This window comes from Polypterus senegalus, chromosome 1 (assembly GCF_016835505.1).
Source record: "Polypterus senegalus isolate Bchr_013 chromosome 1, ASM1683550v1, whole genome shotgun sequence".
In the NCBI taxonomy this organism is placed as follows: domain Eukaryota; kingdom Metazoa; phylum Chordata; class Cladistia; order Polypteriformes; family Polypteridae; genus Polypterus; species Polypterus senegalus.
The window spans coordinates 199,959,841-199,981,009 of NC_053154.1; the positions used below are offsets into that span (position 1 = coordinate 199,959,841).

At 41.1% G+C, this 21,169-nt stretch overlaps 1 protein-coding gene across 2 annotated transcripts in view; it reads right to left on the reverse strand.

The window, feature by feature from the left end:
- Positions 1-21,169, reverse strand: part of si:ch73-109i22.2 — a 57,185-nt gene that overhangs the window by 19,597 nt on the left and 16,419 nt on the right. For both annotated transcript variants that reach the window (XM_039766973.1, XM_039766964.1), the window contains exons 2-3: positions 12,309-12,496; positions 3,069-3,238 (exon numbers count right to left, since the gene is read on the reverse strand). In XM_039766973.1, the coding sequence (XP_039622907.1) occupies positions 3,069-3,238; positions 12,309-12,496 (358 nt within the window). The remainder of the gene's footprint in view (positions 1-3,068; positions 3,239-12,308; positions 12,497-21,169) is intronic.

Consider the following 21,169-nt stretch of genomic DNA (forward strand, 5'->3'; position numbering starts at 1 on the left):
TAATCATATAATCCTCACTCTGCACTAAGACATAAAAATGTATCACATTATATTGTAATTCATCCATCCATCCATCCATCCATTTTCCAACCCGCTGAATCCGAATACAGGGTCACGGGGGTCTGCTGGAGCCATTCCCAGCCAACACAGGGCACAAGGCAGGAACCAATCCTGGGCAGGGTGCCAACCCACCGCAGGACACACACAAACACACCAAGCACACACTAGGGCCAATTTAGAATCGCCAATCCACCTAACCTGCATGTCTTTGGATTGTGGGAGGAAACTGGAGCGCCCGGAGGAAACCCACGCAGACACGGGAGAACATGCAAACTCCACGAGGGAGGACCCGGGAAGCAAACCCGGGTCTCCTAACTGCGAGGCAGCAGCGCTACCACTGCGCCACCGTGCCGCCCCAATATTGTAATTCACCACACAAATTAAATTTAGATTCCAGTTGCTGTACATCTAAATTCATCTTAATTCCAATTTCAATTCAGTTGCAATAATGTAGTAAAACCCAAATAAATAACTTAATGAAAGGGCACTCCAGATCTTGGTCATATACCAAACTGTTTCTCCCTTCTCAGTGGGTTTGCTCAGCTGAAAAATTAATGGAATGCATTTCTTTATTGAGGATCAACACATGCTCATGAGAATGACAGGGTGACATGGTGGTGACTCACCATATCTAAGCTTGGGGTTCATATCTGATCTCAGTCGCTATCTATGTTTTCTCTGTCTGCATCGATTTTTAGATAGATAGATAGATAGATAGATAGATAGATAGATAGATATCCCAGAGGAAATTGCAGGTTTACAGCAGTAGACATAAAGGCTCAAATATATAAGAATTGCAATAATCATATGTATTGTATACTAACAAGGTACAATTATCCATATAACAAGAATTATCTGTAAGCAGAATAACAAACTGTACATATTTACTAAGTATAAAGTGATTAGCATTGAACATACTTAAAAGTTACAGTTTTGCAGAACAGAATGTTAGTCATTGGCAAAGCATATTGGTCTTAGCATCATTGTCTGTCAAGATGTCTGCTATACCAGCTCAGTAACAATCAGAACACAAAGGTCATAATACTGTACCTGCTCGGCATATGGGTGACACATTATAGAGCCTGATGGCTGAAGATAGGAACAACCTTTACATAGAACTCCTTGTAGCAATGTAGATTTACTGTTACTGAAGGTGCTCCTCTCATACTGGGCAGACAGCCACAGTCCAGTATAGTCAGCAGCATCCTGAGTGACCTCAATTCTACCACTTCCTCCAGTGAGACCAGCATGAAACCAAAAGTTGAACAAGACCTTTTAATCAGTTTATTTAGTCTGTTGGTCAAATGCCATAATGCAATTTTCTCAGCACACTATCGACTAGAAAAAATACGCTGGCCACAACCGACTAACAGAAAAAATATAAGAGCAGCCTGTATACACCAAATGAACTTAACCTTCTCAGGAAATAGAAGCGACTCTTTCCATTCCTGTATACAGTCTCCATTTTGGTACTCCACTAAAGCCTGTCATTGAGATGCACCCTGAGATATTTGTACGTCCTCTCCACTTCCAGATCTTCATCATCAATGAGAACTGGGGGCAGAGTGATCTTAAATTTCCTGAAGTCTACAATAATCTCCTTTGTCTTACTGATGTTGAGTTGCAAGTGGTTCAGTTTTCACTATATAACAAAGTCCTCCACAGCAGTCCTGTATTAATTCTCCTGCTCACTGCTAATACATGTAACTATGGCTATATCATCAGAAAATGGCTGTAGACGACATGATTCATTATTGTATCTAAAGTCTGATATGTACGGAATAATCAGAAAGGGAGGTAGTACAGTTCCCTATGGAACCTCTGTGCTGCTCATGATAAACAGTTCTTAAGCCTCACAAACTGTTGTCTGAAAATTAAATAGTCCAATATCCAGGACAATGTGGTAGAATTAACTCTCATTGACTACATCTTCACCCCAGAACTTTGGGCTATATGGTGCTGAATGCTTTAGAGATGTCAAAAAACAATATATCCTCACCAAGCTGCCCTGTTTCTCCAGATAGGATTAGGCTCTATTCAGCAGATAGCTGACAGCATCATCCAGCCCTATGTTGTCCTGATAGGCAAACTGCAAAGAACCCAGTGATGTTCTGATCAGGGGCTGCAAGTGAGTCGATATTAGCCTTTCCAAGCAGTTTATAATATGTGAGTCAGAGCCACCTTGGTGCATCTCAAAAATACGCACAGATTTGATCAACTGGCGATTTGAAATTGTCTTGTGTGGGTATCTTTGGGTCAGAGCCCTGCAATGGACTGAAGCCCCATCAAGGTTTTTTACTTGAACCCAATGCTTCCATTTTAGACTGCAGGTCCCTGTGAGCCCCAGTTTGATTAAATTGGTTTGGTGATATCTGCATGGAGTTTATACATTCTCCCCCTGTCTGTGTGAGATTCCTGTGGGTGCTTTAGTTTCCTTTCACAGTCCAATGAAATGCAGGTTAGGTGGATTGGCAATGCTAAATTTTTCAGTATGTGTGTGTTCATCTCATGGCAGACTGGCTCTTTGTCCAGGGATTATTCCTGCCTTTTGCCCAATGCTTGTTTGCTGGGTTAGGCTCCAGTCTTCTGTGACCCTTCCCAGGATAAAGCAGGTTTATAAAATTGGATAGATGATTTATTTTGCTGCCTTACAGTGCTAACCATCAACACAATTATGTCCGACATATTCAGCGATGACATGCTATCTCTTGTTACGTGCATACAATGCTTTGTTTCTTCTCCTGCTCTGATGTATATTTCTAGCTTGACAGATCCATAGTTTTATTGATGGCTTTGCTTTGTTAACAGAGAAACCCCTGCACATCACAATTCTGTTGCCATCAATAACATCTGTCTGCTGCACTAGAGTCATTAGAGTCATTGTTTTCCTCATAACATTCAGATTTTACTGTCCTGCTGAACACAATACTCACTGACACTTTCTAATCTTCCTTCCTTTGTAACTCTGGACCCTTTTATTATTCTGTTCAGCCCCATACTTTTATTACCTGCGTGTGGTGAAGCCATAGAACCAGACTGGCAGTTTCCCATCCCTTTCACGGATCAGCGGAGCTTGAGTCAGCTGAAACCACTGAAGAGTGAGGTGATGCATTGAAGGAGGTTGGGGCTTCAGGTTCCGAAAACAGTCAGGGGGTACAGACGTTGAAGTCTGCTTGTCCTGAAATAACAAGAAAAACCGCTTGGATCGATTTAGCCTTTCCCAGCTTGTGCAGAAGCAATGAGCTGGACATAAAAAAGAATCCAAACTGTAATTTACAAATTGTTTTGGAATTTGTCAGTTCAGTAAAGGGTTTAATTTTAATTTTAAATAAATAAGCAATGAACCAGTTTCTCACATGGTAACTTACCCACAGTTCATCCAAGGAAGAGGCCAAATAGAGTTGATCTGATCTCTGGTTAAGGTCTATTTGTGTTATGGCATTTTCTCACATTTCTGACGCATTAGGTACGGCCTGAGAGCGGATACTGTGAAGCTGCCATCACAAAAGCCAGACGTGTTTTGAGATTAATAGAGATGTGCTTAGGAGTCTCACATTTGATGGTAATATCGGTTAGTTCACATTCTACAACTTCCTGTTGCTGCTCAGCTAACTTTACAAACATTAGTTTATAAAACAGTGCAAGGCAAAAGTGCAGAAATCGTCAGTTGTCTTCATGTGGGTTAGACAGATGCTGCCAGTTGTGCAGGTGTCTGGATACGGAGAATGTACCAGGAGAAACAGAAAACAATACATAAACACATTAAATTGTATATTTTATATCTGTTCATATCTGGGCCGAAGTTTTATCCTAGTTCAATGTGATTAATATACAGTCACAGCAAAATGGGAGCTCTGCAGTACTGAGAAATAATTTATACTTCTGCCAGGCAAACAACAGGAAAGTAAACTGTTATTGAACCTGCCACTGCACAATTAAATAAATCAAATAAACCATTGCACAGTGCGTGTTTTACAGCAGTCAAAAGCAAACAGGAAGAATTGGTTGTCTTATCACATCCAAAATGTCTAGACGGTGAAAGGACCTCGGCCACTTTGTCTGTCATGGCTTGACCTATGAAAATACAGAGGAAGTAAAAGCTCACAAAGCCATTGTTTTCCTTAAAAGAACTTAAGTGCCTAGTCTTTAGTGTGACCAGGTCTTTGGCAGGGGGTGGCGTGTCTACTACTATCTAACTCAACGCTCAGAGGATTCATGTGAAATCTGAGTGTATTTCCTACTGGAAGAAAAACAAACAAATAAAACAAGCAGCATGTGAGGGTCTTTTCTTTAGTGTTCATCCCCATTCATCTGGGGGGTCCTTGAACTTACAATTCCACTGGGGAGTGGATACACAAGCAAAATATCTTAGTTACATACTGTAAATTCGTTTTTTTGGAGAAAAAATGTTTACAATTACTATTTTTTTGTGTCTGGTTTAGTTTGTACTGGTGTGAAACAAAGGTTTTTATTTACATAAAGACTTGCTTTTAAAAATTTTAAATGTTATGCTCGTTACTCTTCAGTCATTTGCAGTTCCTTTATTACATTCAGCAAAATAATAAAGTTTATGTTTGGGTATTTAATTTAGGGTACAATAATGCGGAGATAAAAAAAACTCTCCTCTTTATTATGTGTGTTAAAATATCATACCATACCACAAGCTAATGATGCCTTTTTGTTTATTGATTTTTAAAGTATGCCCTGTTTCACTATAGGTGGCAGAATTGGCACTCCAGCCACCATAAAAAACCTCACCCAGGTCCACTCCATCTGAACTAGTGTGGTGCCGAGGTGTCACCCATTGCATGGCTATTGCATTCAATTGCATCCTAATCTGGGATCCTGAGTTGATTTGTTATGTAGTGGTGCGGCAATACACTGTATCAGTGTGTGCTCCTAACATCTCTCTGTTTCAATATTACATGGGTGGAGCTGCAGGGAATGGCTAGTATAGATAGATAGATAGATAGATAGATAGATAGATAGATAGATAGATAGATAGATAGATAGACATTTTTATTGTGCCTTTCATTTCTATCTATCTAAATGTACTTTATATACTACTTTTTCTTTCTGTAACTTATTTTAAGTTACTCTATATTTTACCTTTCAGATTTGACTAAGTTATTTTATGTACTGTTTTCCATTTGTATCTTACTATCTATCTATGTGCAGTTAGTAGTTCTGTGGCTGAGTAGTTTGGGTAGATTCTCCTGCTTTTGTGATCCTATTAGAAGGCCTGACACACCCTTTGTTTAGGACATCTAATGACAACAATCAGTGACCAACATGATGAGCTGGAATTCTATATTCAAATGCTCATCTTCAATGCCAAACTGCTGGGGTGCCTTGGATTCCAAAAGCATTCACCACCCTCAATGTTCCCTAATGACAAAATGAAAACATGTTTTTAGAAAGATTTGCAAATTTTCATTCTTGTAACTATTCAAATCCTTAATTGCAGAAGTCTCAGTAATTACAGCTTTAGTTCTTCTTATGGAAAGTTTCTACAAATTTTGCACACCTGTATTTGGGCAATTTATCCTATTCTTCTTAGCAGATCCTCTCAAGCTCTATTATACTGAATGGGAAGCATCTGTAAACTACCATCTTCAAGTCTCTCTAAGATGTTTTATAGCCTTTGGCTGGTCTACTCAAGGACAGTCAGAGACTTGTCCCAAAGCCATTGCAGCATTGTCTTGGCTGTGTGCTTTGGGTCATTGTCTTGCTAAAAGGCAAACCATTGTCCCCAATCCTGCCCAGTGCACATGCCCTTTTCTGCAAGGACCTCTCTGTATTGCTACATTCACCCTTCCCTCAATTCCGACCAATCTCCATGTCCTGCTGCTGAGAAGCTCCTCCAAAATATACTGCTGCCCCCAACATACTTCACCATAGGGATGGTATTAGGCAGGTGTTGAGCAGTGCCTGGTCTTCGCAAGACATAGTGCTTGGAAGTCTTCTCATTTTGGTTTTTGTTTCATAAGATCAGAGAATCTATTTCTTCATTCTCCCTGAGACCTTTAATTTGGCATATGCCTTTTGCTTAAGAGTGGCTTCCAACTATTTGCTCTACCATAAATGTCTGATTGATGGAATGCTGCTGAGATTGTTTTTCCAATAGGTTATCTCACTTCAGCAGAGGGCTTCTGAAGCTCTTTTAGAACAACCATCGGTTTCTTGGTCACCTGCCTGACCAAGGTCCTTCTTACTCAGTTACTCAGTTTGGCCAGATGGCCAACTCTAGGAGAAGTCCTGGTGGCTCCAAATGTCTTCCATTTCACAATTACTGAAGCCACTGTGCTTCTGAAAAAACTGAAAGCTTTAGAGATGGTTGTATACCTTTGCTCTGATCTATGCCTCACCATCAATTTGATCACAGAGGTCTACAGAGAGTTCCTTGAACTTCATGGCTTGTTTTTGGCCCTGACATGCAGTGTGAATTGTGGCACCTTATATACACAGGTGTGTGCCTTTCTAAACAATGTCTAATCAATTCAATTAGCCAACCGTGGACTCAGTAAAAGTTCTAGACACATCTTAAGGGTAATTAAAGCAGATGGGATGCACCAGACCACAATTTGCGAGTGCCACATCAAAGTGTCTGAATACAGGCAGTCCCCGGGTCACGTACTTACGTTGAATTTGTATGTAAGTCAGAACAGGTACATTATTTTAATAAATGCTATTATTGACCGACTGTAACCAAGTGCTCAGCCAATGAATGATGGAGTTTCACCTCTCTCTGACCTTTTTATTATTTCTACTTTATTTTCAATGGTGATGGTTTTTCTCTTCTTTAATGTATCACCAGCACTTGGATCAGATTTGTGTTTCAGAGACATTGTTGAAGGGTGAAGACAAAAGGTTAAGATGAGCTCTTCTGCACAGCACTGCACACGCTATCACAGCAGGAAGGCACTAGTTGTCAACACGTCTGATGTACTGACGAGACAACTTCCTGCTATGTACGGAACAGTACAAGCAGGCTTGCTATTTAGAATGAATGGGGGCATCGACGGGCGGTTCATCACCAGTCCACCTCACAGTCACCCCCACTACAGTATGCTGCCTGCAGCATCTGCCCACCTAGAACGAACACAGTGCGGCCAAAGGCGGGTAGTGAATTGCCCCATTCAATAGGCAGCCATCCGAGGCACACTACAATGCTACCCCCTGCCACCCTGTTCACCCTTAATGGCCTCCATTCAGCCACAACTGGGTCACCGCTTGCAGCATTATCAGCCGTCCACCGAAAAAGAACGGGGCAGCTGTGTATGGTGGGCGGGCAGTGAAACTGCCCGAGGGACACTACACCGCGCAGGCAGCAAAATCGCCCCCCTCCAGCCTCCGTCCATCCACCGCTTGCAGCGTCCCCAGGCCGAAGATGACGGAGCAGCAGTTACTGAGGCGCATGTGTCGCAGCTGCGGCCCCGTTCGTATATCGTAAGTCAGATGTTCGTAACCTGTGAACTACCTGTATTTATAGAAATGAGACATTTGATTTTTAATAAATTCTCAAACCTTTCTAAAAACTTTTTTTTCACTTTGTCATTGTGGGTTATTGAGAGTAGACTGAAAGACAAAAATTTATCAATTTAAAATGAAATCTAGAACAACAATAAGGTATGCAGGAAGTGAAAGGGTATGAATACTTTCTGAATTCACTGCATTAAAAAAGCAAACTGGCCACTTTCACACAATTGCCATTCTAATGTGGCTAAAGCAAGCAGTCCTTCTACCTAAAATGTGAAAATCGATTAGTTCAGCACGGAGAACGCAGCACTACAATACTATTTAATGTGTTTTGATTTCCTTATGGTTGTCACAGATATTCTTTGTGTCTCATGAACCATCATGATATGAGTTTTATTTATTATTTATACTCTCTTTAAAAAGTCCACTGAAATTCTCCTTCTGTATAAACTGTCTTGACATGACTTTCCACAGTATTAATGTTCATTTTCTAGATTCACTCCCCTGCAAGGACATGCTTGTAAAATGTAAAAAGAATATGTCTCATCCAGTCTTACCCTGGAGGACACAAGTGCAGCCTAATAGGAAGCACAGGATGCAGTTCTCTACACAAAAAAGAATGAAAGCCTAGAGCATATTGTTCAGTTGTGTTATATATGCCTACAGTAGATTTAGTTCATTTGAGACAATCCAAACAAGCTAATTGGACTAAACATTGTTCCGTCATATGTAAACCATTTTATAGTCTGTAAGCCTTTCAGATATGCCTCCTAATGTGCACTTGGGTTTACACGTGCATATACTTCACACAGCAAAGTCAGCATCCTTCAGAAAGTGGTATTACAAGTAAAGGGTGACATACATTAGGTGCAAAATCATCTGGCATGGGTAGTACAGGTCATACAGAATGTGATTTCACTCTATTTATTTTAGAGAATACATATGTTACACTTTTACAGCTTTACCATTGTAGAAATGTTATTGCCGATAAATGTTACTAACGCTACACTGATCATGTGTGATGGAGTTTGATGTGTCTGTGACTGTGTCCTGTAATGGACTAGTTTCCTGTAAGGGGCTAGTTCCTGCATTATGAATAGGCCTGGCACCTTGTGACTATGCACTGGACTAAATGGTCGTGGAAAATGAATGAATGAAGTATTTAATTAATTAGTTATGAATATTATAAATCATCTAGCATAGTGGTATGATAAATTTGGATCTGTGCAACAGTATAATCTTAGTAAAGGGATCTTTCATTGCTTATGTTACAAAGCATAAAGTTTGGCTGAAAGACCGAAGCCATGCAAATGTTTCCCTCCATGTATGGGCTTCATCAGACCTGCACAGTGAAGCAAGTATAACTCAAAGGTTGATAAATGAAAAACACCCAAGGCTAAGACCTGGGACTGTAAACTCTATGGATGCTAGTTCAGTGCCCACCAATACCTCAGTGAAGGATCCTGAGCATTTTATTTAACCAGCCTGGCTCCTTCTGTAAGAAGCTGCAATACAATCACAACCTTGTAAGAATTAGCCAAATATACAACAATAATGATGTCCTTTTGTAAAGTTATTTGGTGAAAACAGAACATATTGTAGAACTGTAAAAAGTTTGCTTGCCCACCCTTTTCCAGGTTCTGTAAAGTTCGACTTTTTGTGATTAGTTTTTAACAATGGAAGTGAGAAGACTGAGCACACAGTGCAGCCAGACTTACAAATTTTGAAAAACATTAATTTTGTATGCTCTTTTAGCTTTGTGGCATTCTGCCCGGTGATAGAACTCAGTCAAAGCACTGCTGAATTCACACAGCTGTTGCTGTCAGTTTGCAGTTCTGGATAAGTCAAATACTTGAGCTCCAGTGGGTTCTCTGAAGCTGACAGGAGCTATACTATAACCAACTGCTTTCTCTACAGGGATGTTGCATAGCTCTCCAGATTGGACTGACCTCGGGTGCTGATGCTGATTTGAGGCATAAATATTTGGGAAATAGTGTAACCAGGCTGCAGTTGCTCAGGCAGCACTTCCCACACAGGTCACCCCCCCATCGAGCTATCGGGACATAAAGTCGAATCTGAAAGTGGAAGGCTGTAGGCATAGCGTGTGACTAATCAGTCGTACTATAATTCACTTTGTGATACTGTCCAAGTCTCTCAACCTCTCTACACTCTCATTGTAAGAATGTAGTTTTATTGTACATGTAATGAACGAAGAAGACAAATAAGAAATTACGCAAAGTAAAAAACATACACATAAATAATTAAATACACCACCCTGCAGTGGGTTGGCGCCCTGCCCGGAGTTTGCTTCCTGCCTTGCGCCCTGTGTTGGCTGGGATTGGTTCCAGCAGACCCCCATGACCCTGTAGTTAATGATATAGCGGGTTGGATAATGGATGGATGGATGGATGGATGGATAAATACACTGTGCATCACAGATGCATAAACAGAATGTGTACATTAGAGTGGTCCAAAAACAAAAACTAGCAGATCCCAGTTCTCCACAAGGCTAGCTTTATTCTTTATAACTAATATGCACAATTTTAATGAAAATAAACAACATTAAGAGGTCCATCCTTTTCCCAGTGGTTTTGTCACCTGAGCTGAATAGCAGATAACTGTTCTACAATTGAAAATCTACAATATTAATTATCACTGTCTTCGATGAAGCTTGAAAATTCTTGCAATGGTTTGCAACTGGGCAAACAATAAACTGTTTCTGTTCCTCATCCTTTGTCAGCATATCATCATATTGTCCTTTGAGACTTATTCCTCTTTCAGCTGTATTACTCAATACCATCATGTGTTACGACAGTACACAGAATTCATTGAAGATTGAATCATCTGTTCATTGTTCTGGTGGTTTTTTGGGAAATGACTGAGATATTTCTTTGCCTTTTTCAATAAGGACATCTAAGAAGAATGTTGTTCTTTCTTTTACTAGATCCTCCAACTTCAGCTCTTCAGAATCATTTGTCAGCTTAAGATGTCCACGAATATCTGGTAACAGTGGCCACTGCTGGCTTTGTTTCTGCCGAGGCTCTATCATCACAAAGGGTTACTTACCACTAGAATGTACTTGAAACTCCTAGTTGATGCTAGAATGCGCTGGAAACTTCCGCTAACTACTAGAATGTTCCAGAAATTCCACCTCAGTACTAGATACTCTCTATTTCATTTTTTTTTTATTATTTATTAATCACTTAGCCACTTAAGAACCTTAGGCAAGAGTATGTATGTCATAACAATACAAAAGAAAAGGGAATGGAGTGGCCTCTGAAGGTTTCACAAACAAGCCAAACTTTCACAGGTAAGCAAGCTATACCTAATGAATAAAAATAACCCTTTTGGAGAAAAGACTCTACAATCATCAACTCTTTGCTTTGGTCTGTGGACCACCCTAATGTATCTGTGTTCTCCTCGTTGCTGTTTGGGATTTTCTCTGGATCCTCTAGGTTTGTATAATCTGGTTATCTTAAAAGCCAACTCTAAAATCTCCAAAATTACATCTCTGATAAAGGAGCACTGGCATCATCGGGTAGAAGGGTCCTTTCATCAGATTGACTGGCCCAGCACTGACTTAGCTTTAGAATGGCCAATAGAGAGAAGACAGCTTGTTGGACAAGGTCACTGGGACTCTGGCTGTTATCTGGTTTGTCTGACTCTTTTTCGACAATCTGTTTCTGTGTTTAGCTGATGGACAGATACTGTTGTTGATTAGTTTTGCTAACTAGTTTCTACTTTGTTTTTGATGTATTTAAATTAATATCCTTATATGTGATAGTTCTGTATTTAATGACTGGTCTCTTAAACAGTCATGAATATTACTAGTGTGGACTATGGCCGGCCAGTCATCCCGGCCAATACCCCCAGGCTGCCAGGTGGAGCTCTCCCTGCAGGATGGAGGTGCCCTGAATACCAGCAGGGAATTTTTGGACAATAGAGTTTTCATCCACAGACCTGCTGGATACCATAGGGCCCCTAGAGGACGCTGCAGGGAGGCCCAAGGACTGTTACGGGCCCTATAACCCAGAAGTACATCTTAGCCACAGCGACAGGGGAAATGACGTACTTCCGGGATGAAGAAGAGGACTTTTGATCTGACCTGGAAGTGATAGGAAGTCATGTGGACTGAGGGATTAGAAACACTTCCGGGTCAGGGAATATAAAAGACTGTGAGAGATCCCAGACGAGTGAGCTGAGCTGGGTGGCAGAGTGGCAACGCATCTGGGAGTGGAGGAATTGTATTATTGAGTATTGTGTTATAGTTAATGAGTATTGTGGAGAGGAGGGTGCTTTGTGCACTTATTTGTCCTAATAAAAATAATATTTGGACTTTTATCTGGTGTCTGGTGTCTAGTATGAGGGTTCAAGGGGACAACAGTGCCCCCAATTTGACACACTGGATAGTAGCTCAGTACAGCAGCACTATTCTGAATTACATCCCCCCATTTTATTAACTTGATTTTTCTATCATTGGGGCAGTTCTAGCCTGATGCAAAGTACATTAAATGCACCACTTAAGAATTTAAAATGCACAATCCTATACAATATAAGGGTAAAACAAAATTTCTTGTGCACAGTTTCAAAAAAATGCCTTTAGCTGTGCAGCTCCCACTAACTTAGATCCTGGTGTTGAACAAACACATGCATAAGCATTGCTCGTTGGATTTGTTCAGTGTAACAGTTTGGAAGAGGCAATAATACCGTCGTGTTAGCACACAATAGTAATAATTCAAGACAAAAGTAACAAAAAATATTTCTCTCACCACATCCTTCCTGTTGGAAGACTGCAGCTCAAGGCCTGAGCCTGGCAACTGGCGCTGGCAAAGGTCGGTCCTGGGCCTTACGGGTGGAGCCCTTATAGGAGGTGGAGATGATGTGCATAGTAAGTTTGGATTCCGTCTTTCCCTGGGCACTGGAAGGAATTGCATATTGTGCTTTTTGGCTTCATTATCTGGAAAGTTGGAAAATAAAAATAATTATGCAAAAATAAGAAAATATAATGTAGAATTGGGATAAAATCTGTCTAAAGCAATTATAAAATTGTTCAATTCTGTTAAGAAAATTATGGAAAAATGTTTGCATTTAAGAGAGTATACTGTCTATAAATATTTTGGAAGTCAGGGTAAATATGGATATTTCAAATTAGTTTCGATGGGAAGTGCAGGAAAAGCCTTGCAAGGCTGCAGACTCAATTTTTTCTCCTTTTACCTCACTAACCACTTAACTCTCCTTTACTTATATATTATAACTAGCAAAATACCCGCGCTTCGCAGCGGCTAAGTACTGCCTTAAAATTTTTATTAAGAAGAAAATTAAACCTTTTTAAACTGAGGGATAATATACCAATAATTATTTGTTAAGGATCTCTTTGTATAGCACATTGTGAGTTCGGCCCTCCGGTTGTAATATGACCAAGCTGTGCACTGAGTTTACTCTTGAGCATGAGTTTCATGGTTTGTTTCAATTACGACAGTATTTGTAGGACTTGTGTTGAAGAGACATTCGGCATCTGTCAAGCGTTGTAAGCATACAACCGGTTTCATCGATAACTTCACATCCAGCCTTTGAGAGTTGAAACATTCATAAACATCAAACTGTCCACTACTGAAATCATCACCTGTCAATCTAAGATGTTTAAGAGGCATTGGTGGTTGTCAAAAGGTGTAAAATATTTGGCCATTTCGGTACACTTGAAAGAGACAACCGAACAATTCACCGGCAGCCATCAACTCACATGCAGATGCATAGGTGAAGGGCTTAAGCATTTTACTCTTATAGTGCTCCTGTGTAGTATAATTATCTCCTGTACTGTCATCAGTCCACACCTTGAACCTGTCCCAGTCATTTAATACATAAGACACAATGTTCCTCCGGATATCAAGAGTGAGCCTGATATGGCCATGCAATATGTAACAAAGAGAATGGAAAAGGTAGGTGCCATCTCCGGGCATGGAAACCACCCAGTAAGTGACAGTTCTTTGATCGATGGTGATCACCTTGATAGACATGTTAATGGGGGTATGGTTGGAATGATAAAGGAAATGGGTACCTGAACAATGTAATGTAAGTCTGAAATACCTACACAATAACTATAATCGTAATAAATGAACAATAAAACAGCGGAGAAGCCGTGGATTAAATAAAAAGGCTGTAGTTATCAGCAGGGAGACGTGAATCCCGTGGCGAAGCAAGGAAGGGAATGTAGAGACTGGAGCGATGGACGGCCTTATATAGGCAGGCAGTCAACAACGTGGGAGGCGTTGGGATGGGAGACCCAACGCCGCCTCACACGGTGACTGAGCTGCAGGCTATAGACATATATATGTACGTAAGTAGGATTCAGTTAGTGTTGGGAACCCGCGTACCAAACTTCTTGAAGATGGGCCCATAAGTAACAAAGACCGTTGAAAAGTTCAATATGGCGGCCGAAAGTGGCGTCATACCACCGAAATAAGTACGTACATCGGTTTTGGTTAGCGCAGGGAAGCCACCTGCCAAATTTCGTGAAGATGGGGTCAGCCTTCTACCTACACGGGAAGTTGGAAAATTAGTGACGTTGGAAAGTTCAATATGGTGGCCGACAGTGGTGTCATACCATCGAAATAAGTATGTACATCAGTTTCGGTTAGCGCAGGGAAGCCGCCTACCAAATTTCATGAAGATTAGGACATAAATAAGAAAGTTCAACTTGGCGGACGTTGTCGACCGTTATCGACCGTTACGTGTAGAATTTCGAAATGAAACCTGCCCAACTTTTGTAAGTAAGCTGTAAGGAATGAGCCTGCCAAATTTCAGCCTTCTACCTACACGGGAAGTTGGAGAATTAGTGATGAGTCAGTGAGTCAGTGAGTCAGTCAGTCAGTCAGTCAGTGAGGGCTTTGTCTTTTATTAGTATAGATGAAACTGGGATTTGTTTGGCAATATTAAAAGCTCACCTTAAATGACACTAATTTAGGAAACAGAAAACTTCATAATACCATTTTATAAATATTAGAAATTGCCATTAGAATTGTTTTCTTGCAAGACTGCACACTCAAATTGCACCTTTTAAATATATTTTGTGTAATGTCTGATGTGGTCTTGGGGAGCCTGAGATAAATACAGTAAGGCCATCGTGAAGCCAACTGCTAAGCTCTGGAATGTCAGGTCATTTCTGGGTTAGATACTAAAATCATGGAGGCCTGTGGGTGATGGGTGCAGTACTTTCTGAAGATATGTAGTGTGCTTCCCTCTATTACTAGAGGCAGACTCCACTGGCTTAAAGGCAGAGGGTCAAAGGGCAGGAGCAAGGGTTACAAGAAATTCAAAGCAAAGCCAAGCAAAATGACACCTTTTATTGGCTAACTAAAAAGATTACAATATGCAAGCTTTCAAGGCAACTCAGGCCCCTTCTTTAGACAATAAAAGATGTCATTTTGCTTGGCTTTTCTCTACATTCATAATGGCTAACATGGTACAACACTCTGGTACTAAAGAAATTTAAACAAATATGGAAGGGAATTGCCCATCCCTAAATAAATAAACATAATCCTGGATTACACCACACTGTTTTAGGTCTAATATTGAGCCTGTTTACATGGTATCTGAATGTTTTTAACTTATTATCAATGCATTCACATTGTTTCTGTTAATTTTTAACTAATCAATACAGCCTTATCATCTAACCATATGGCAACCATTTGTCATTCTATAAATATGACATTGGATTAGGTCATATATGAAAAGTAACAGATTTTATTTATAACATCGAAGTAGTACAGCACTGTACCAGTGAGTGGAGGCTAATAAAAGTTTGAGAGTATTCCCATGATAACCTTACCTGGGCCTTCCATTTTATGAATTTCATAGATAATGACTTCATAACAAACATAAGAGTATTTTTAAGTTCACCAGATGTTCATCATAACTTTCTAAGACTTGTAGTAGTTAGCACTAAAACCTTCCAGCTTTAGAAAACTGTAGGGTGGCTCACAGAAAGATAACCCAGCACATGGTGAGGAGAACCATCCTGCTTTTAGCAGGCGCAAACATAATCAGGGAAAGCTAGTGGGGCGTTCCTGTTCCACATTTTATATCATTTTGTTAGTTCTCTTATCTGTGTGTGTGTGGTGGAGAGAAGACACAATGTATCTATTGGAATGACACACAGCTGAAAGTTCCCAGGTTAAAAGAGTGTCGACAAAAGTGACTGGTGACAAATGCGTGGTGGAAAAATGCAGGCAGTGACAAATGTATCTAGCTGGTGAAGCCTGCATGGTAATAATTTTTTTAATTACATATGCAGTGCACATTTAAATATAGTTTTAATTATGATATGAAAGTGTCCACTAAATTGTGATTTTCCCACTAAAAAAGTTACTGGAAAGAAAACTGAAACAAAATAAAGAAAATGTGAAAAACACAACACATAAAGAGAAGAAAAATCATGTAAATAAAAGGATTACCTTATGGTGCAATTTATAGTGCCATGAAAAAAAACCATATAATTTGAGGAGTAACACTATACACAAATGGAGATAAAACATAAAACCATGTAAATTAAAGAGTTACCCTACTGGGCAATTTTATAGCACCACATTATGTATAACACCTTGCAAAAAGCCAAATGCAACACTCATCTGCCTGTCAGTATTACCTGATGTGCGTAGTGATCACGCTCTTCAAAAGCAGGGACCATGCCATCACAGGGCACAAAACATAAAGCTAACAACTTTTAATATGCAGAAAAAATTACATTTCTCCATTTTGTACACAGTGACCATGTAAGAAACAAAGAAAAACTAAATAGCTGTGCGTATTTAACACTGTGTGCATATTTCCTACATCCATTTGTCACTGCAGGCTTTTACTTATGCCACCACTGTAGCAGTGTATATTCAATTGTGGAGCAGAATGTTCATACATTTTTGACACATTTTCAAGATGCTATGTATTAAGTATATCACATGACACAGGATACAAAAAAAATGGAAAATTTGAACTTCTCCAATTTTTGATTATTGCTTTGATTATGTCGGTAAAGCCACCCTTTCAGTTTATCTGAAACACAGAACATGTTACCTATGCATAAAAGATGGAACACTTGGTTGTTATTGTGCTGTTATTTCAAAAACAAGATTTTAATGACAAACCCATATTGCAAAGGAAATTCCAATCCACTTACCACACTGAAATGTAACCTTATCTGAGTGTTTTAATCTTTATCAAAGTGATAATTGTATGTTATTCAGGACTACTGTCTGGGAAAATGAATAATTCTGGCCTAACAAAGAAAAAGTCTAATTGTAGCTTGACCAAACATCACCTCTTCAGGAGTGGGGCTGCATTAAAAGTTGACCATACATCTTACATGGGGAGGTGACTCAGGACTCAGGAATCAGAGATGCAGGAGAGAAACCAGCTTTCACTACAGATACCTAGAGCTAATCTTTTTAGAACTCAGTCAGAGGCCATGAAAGACTGCAGCAGGGGCAATCTGAGGACCTTACTCAATTTGCCAAGTGTAGTAGTAACTTAGTAGGCAGACAGTCTCTTCAGAACAGTTCTTCTGGAGGTCTGGACATCTAAACCCACCACTGATCTGTTACTCTTCAATCTCACATGGCTATTTATTCTAAAAAGCTGAATGTCCACTGCTAGTTATCAGGCCAGAGTTATCAGAATTGCTCCACCACTAAGAACAGCCATGGACAATCACCCACAGAATACAGAAATATTTATGAAGTGATCAATATTTTCTGTGTCCCTGAACTAAGTCATTCAGGCTTAATTGCATGGACATAGATGGTGTCACGCATGGGCGTCAGTTGATCACCATCTGGCCTCATCTGGGCACATAATACCACTCCAGGAGGAGAGGGGGCATTGGCACTAATCAAGTCCTCTTCCATTCCCTCCTCAGTGCCAAGAAGATGACCAGTCAGAGCAAATGACTTTTCCCCTTCCCATCTCCCATCTATAAAGCATGGGATTGATGGAAGGAGGAGTCACTCTGTGAGCAGAGCACACTGTAGGATGGAGCTCCTGGTTTGTGACTTTCTTAAGGAACACTTCACCAAGCCCTAAACAGCTCTCTATTTTTGATTCTTTTGATTTATATTTTGCATCACACAGCAACTTTTTTCATTCAGTTTGTCTTCAATTAAACAGGGACAACCGGGTTGGCACCCCAACATTTACTGCTTGGACTTGTTGTTCCTCACTTGACATTAATGATCATGAGTCGACTAAGACTCCCAACTCTCTCTCATCAGGGATATTTTCAAATTTCAAACCTTGAATTGTATATTGGATTCTAACATTCCTACTTCTTTTGTGTAATACTTCTCATTTACTTACATCATATTTCTTCCAAAAATCTGCCCAAGAATTCTCTTCCACTCTGTCATAATAATCTGACTGATTCTAGATAATTTGGCAATCCATCTAGTTTGGTATATCTATATAAATAAACTGCATGCTATTTATAGCATATTCTTCCATCCATCCATCCATTATCCAACCAGCTATATCCTAACACAGGGTAACGGGGGTCTGCTGGAGCCAATCCCAGCTAACACAGGGCACAAGGCAGGAAACAAACCTCGGGCAGGGACCCAGCCCACCGCAGGGCACACACACACACACAGACACCAAGCACACACTAGGGAAAATTAGGATCGCCAATGCACCTAACCTGCATGTTTTTGGACTCTAGAAGGAAACCGGAATACCCGGAGAAAACCTACGCAGACAAAGGGAGAACATGCAAACTCCACGCAGGGAGGACCTGGGAAGCGAACCTGGGTCTCCTAACTGCGAGGTAGCAGCGCTACCCACTGCACCACCGTGCCGCCCCTAGTATATTCTTATTTAGATCATTTAAAACAATATACTAATGTAACCAGTAGGGTGTGGCACTCAGCCCCAAACTTCAGAAACCAACACACTCAACACAGTCCCTGGTTCAAATAAAGGTTTTTGTTTATTAAGCACAGTATCTTGACATATGAAAAAAATCCACTTTTACAACTGCAGATAATCTACTGGTCTTATCCCACCCCCCTCCATTCCTCCAGGTGAGTATAGCTTTCTGCCTACTGACTGTGACTTAACTGAATGAAGTCAAGCGGGTTCTTTTACGCTGGACCCGGGAGTACTTCTGGCACCATTACACTAAATGGCAGATGCAGTTCTGGTTTATACAGCGTTCTCCTCCCTGTAGTGCCCCCTGGTGGCACCTAAGGACCCCAACAGGGTTGTCCCCCAGAACTACAAATTCCATGGATCCCTGCAAGTGTCCATACCGAACCTATACCAGAGTAGGACTGCCATCAATTGTACTGTTGGAGGAATTGTTCTGGATAGATAATTTCCCCCTTTCCATCTACTATGGCCTCCCTGCTAGTAATGGCACCATCAACCAACCTGGCTGGTATGCCTGTCCATTCATCTTGGCACCTACTTTAAGAAAGAGCAGTGGCCACAGCATTTATCCCTGAGGGACCCTACTTTTATCATCACTTAAAGTTCCTCTCACCATAAGCTGTTGCTTTCCATATTTGAGCCTGTGCCTTGAACTGCTACTTCTTTTCATTTGATCACTAACTCATAGTGATTATAGTTATGTGCAGCTCTATGTATCTCCAGTGGATTTGTCATGTCATATCATTTTCTAACCCACTTAATCCAGACCAGGGTCAGGGAGGGTTCTGGAGCCCATCACAGCTAGCATAGGGTGCAAGGCAGGAACAAACCCTGGACAGGGCACCAGTCAATCGCATGGCAAACACACACTATGTGGCCAATTTCTGTATATCTTTGGATGGTGGGAGGAAACCAGGGCACCCAGAGGAAACCCACACAGATATGGAGAGAACATGCAAACTCTACGCACAGAGGACATAAATTGTGAACCCTGATCTCCTTACTGCGAGGTCGCAGCACTACCACTGCGCCACCATGTTGCCTACCAATACATTTGTTTTATTTTTAACACTTGTAGCATTAAGGCAAGCAGTTTTAACACATTAGAGATTTTGTCAGGTCATGTCATTTCCTAACCTACTTAGTCCTGAACAAGGTCGCGAGGGGTGCTGGCACCTATCCCAGTTAACACAGGGCGCAAAGCAGGAACAAGCCCTGGACAGGACGATTGCACACATACACACACACACACTAATGGTCAATTCAGTATCGCCAGTCCACCTAACCTGCATGTCTTTGGAGTGTGGGAGGAAACTGGCCCACCTAGAAGGAACCCATGAAGACACGGGGAGAACATGCAAACTCCACTCAGGGAGGATCCGGGACATAAACCCTGGACTCCTTACTGTAAAGCAGCAGCGCTATTACTGCACCACTGTGCCGCCCTATGAGAGATTTTATCAGGACTTATTACCAAATTCATTAACTTTGTACTTAAGCACTAGCATTGTATTGGACTTGTTATGACATTTTTGGGTGAAACTGTTTAACCTTTTTACATTTAAAGAATTACCTCAGCTGACCTCTTCTAAGCACCTGTATTAACTGTTAATAATGCTATCGCCCACTTTGACCTTTACTGCACTGATTCTCATGTATTTTTGCAGTCTGCTGTGTGACTTTTACTACAGTGCAATCATTTTCAGATGCTTCTGGACTTTCAGCTGCTTTGATAAATTTTTTAACACTGGACCGACAATCTGAAACCTAATAAAACTTTGTTCTCTTTCTTTACATTCTTTCACAAACACTACCAGCTACACAGTACTTGATTAAATGTTGTCGGAGATTGCTGGGGTGGTGAGCAGGCCGGGACGCCCAGGAGGACCGGAGGAGGGCTTGCGCCTTCCCCAGACTATGTGGGGGCGACCACCCTGGTACCTTTGGAGGCCACGGGGTACACAGCTTTGAAGCTCAACCCTGTAGGGGCCCGTGGTCACCTCCAGGGGGCGCCCCTATGCCTTTAGAGACCTGGACCTCAGCACTTCCGCCACACCCAGAAGTGCCAGGGGAAGACGAGCAGGGACATCCGGAGTACTTCCGGGGATGCAGCTGGCACTTCCGCCACACTGGGGCGTATCGGTGGGAGATTGCCGGAACACACCTGGAGCACATCCGGGTGATCATAAAAGGGCCCGACTCCCTTCGTGTGATGGCTAGAGTCGGGTGGAAGAGGATGAGGTCTGGGAGGAGGCAAGAGGTGGCCTGAAGAGAAGAGACAAGGCATTGTATTGTGGCCAGGACTTTGGGGTTGTGTGGCACTGTACATAATGGTGAATAAATGTGTTGTGGGTGACATGAACGTGTCCATCTGTCTGTGTCCAGGCTGAGCTCCACAATGTCTTTACTCCCTTTGCTCGATGGCTTTAACACAATGCAACTGATCCTTCTATTACTATTTTTTTTAATTCTACATGGTAAGGGTGTCCATAAACCCTTAACATTTTGTTCTGCCAGGTGCCCCTGTCATTGCCAGCCCTGTTGCCTCCTGCACACTCTTTAAACTTAACATAATCCCCTTCAGCTGCATCCCTCCCCTCTGAATACTACTCCCCTATGATACTCTGAATGCTACTCATGTACAGAAGAAGAAGAAGCAGCAAAGAAAAAAAAATCTTCTAATGGGGGAAAAAAAGCTGTTAAAAGTACTGCACACCCA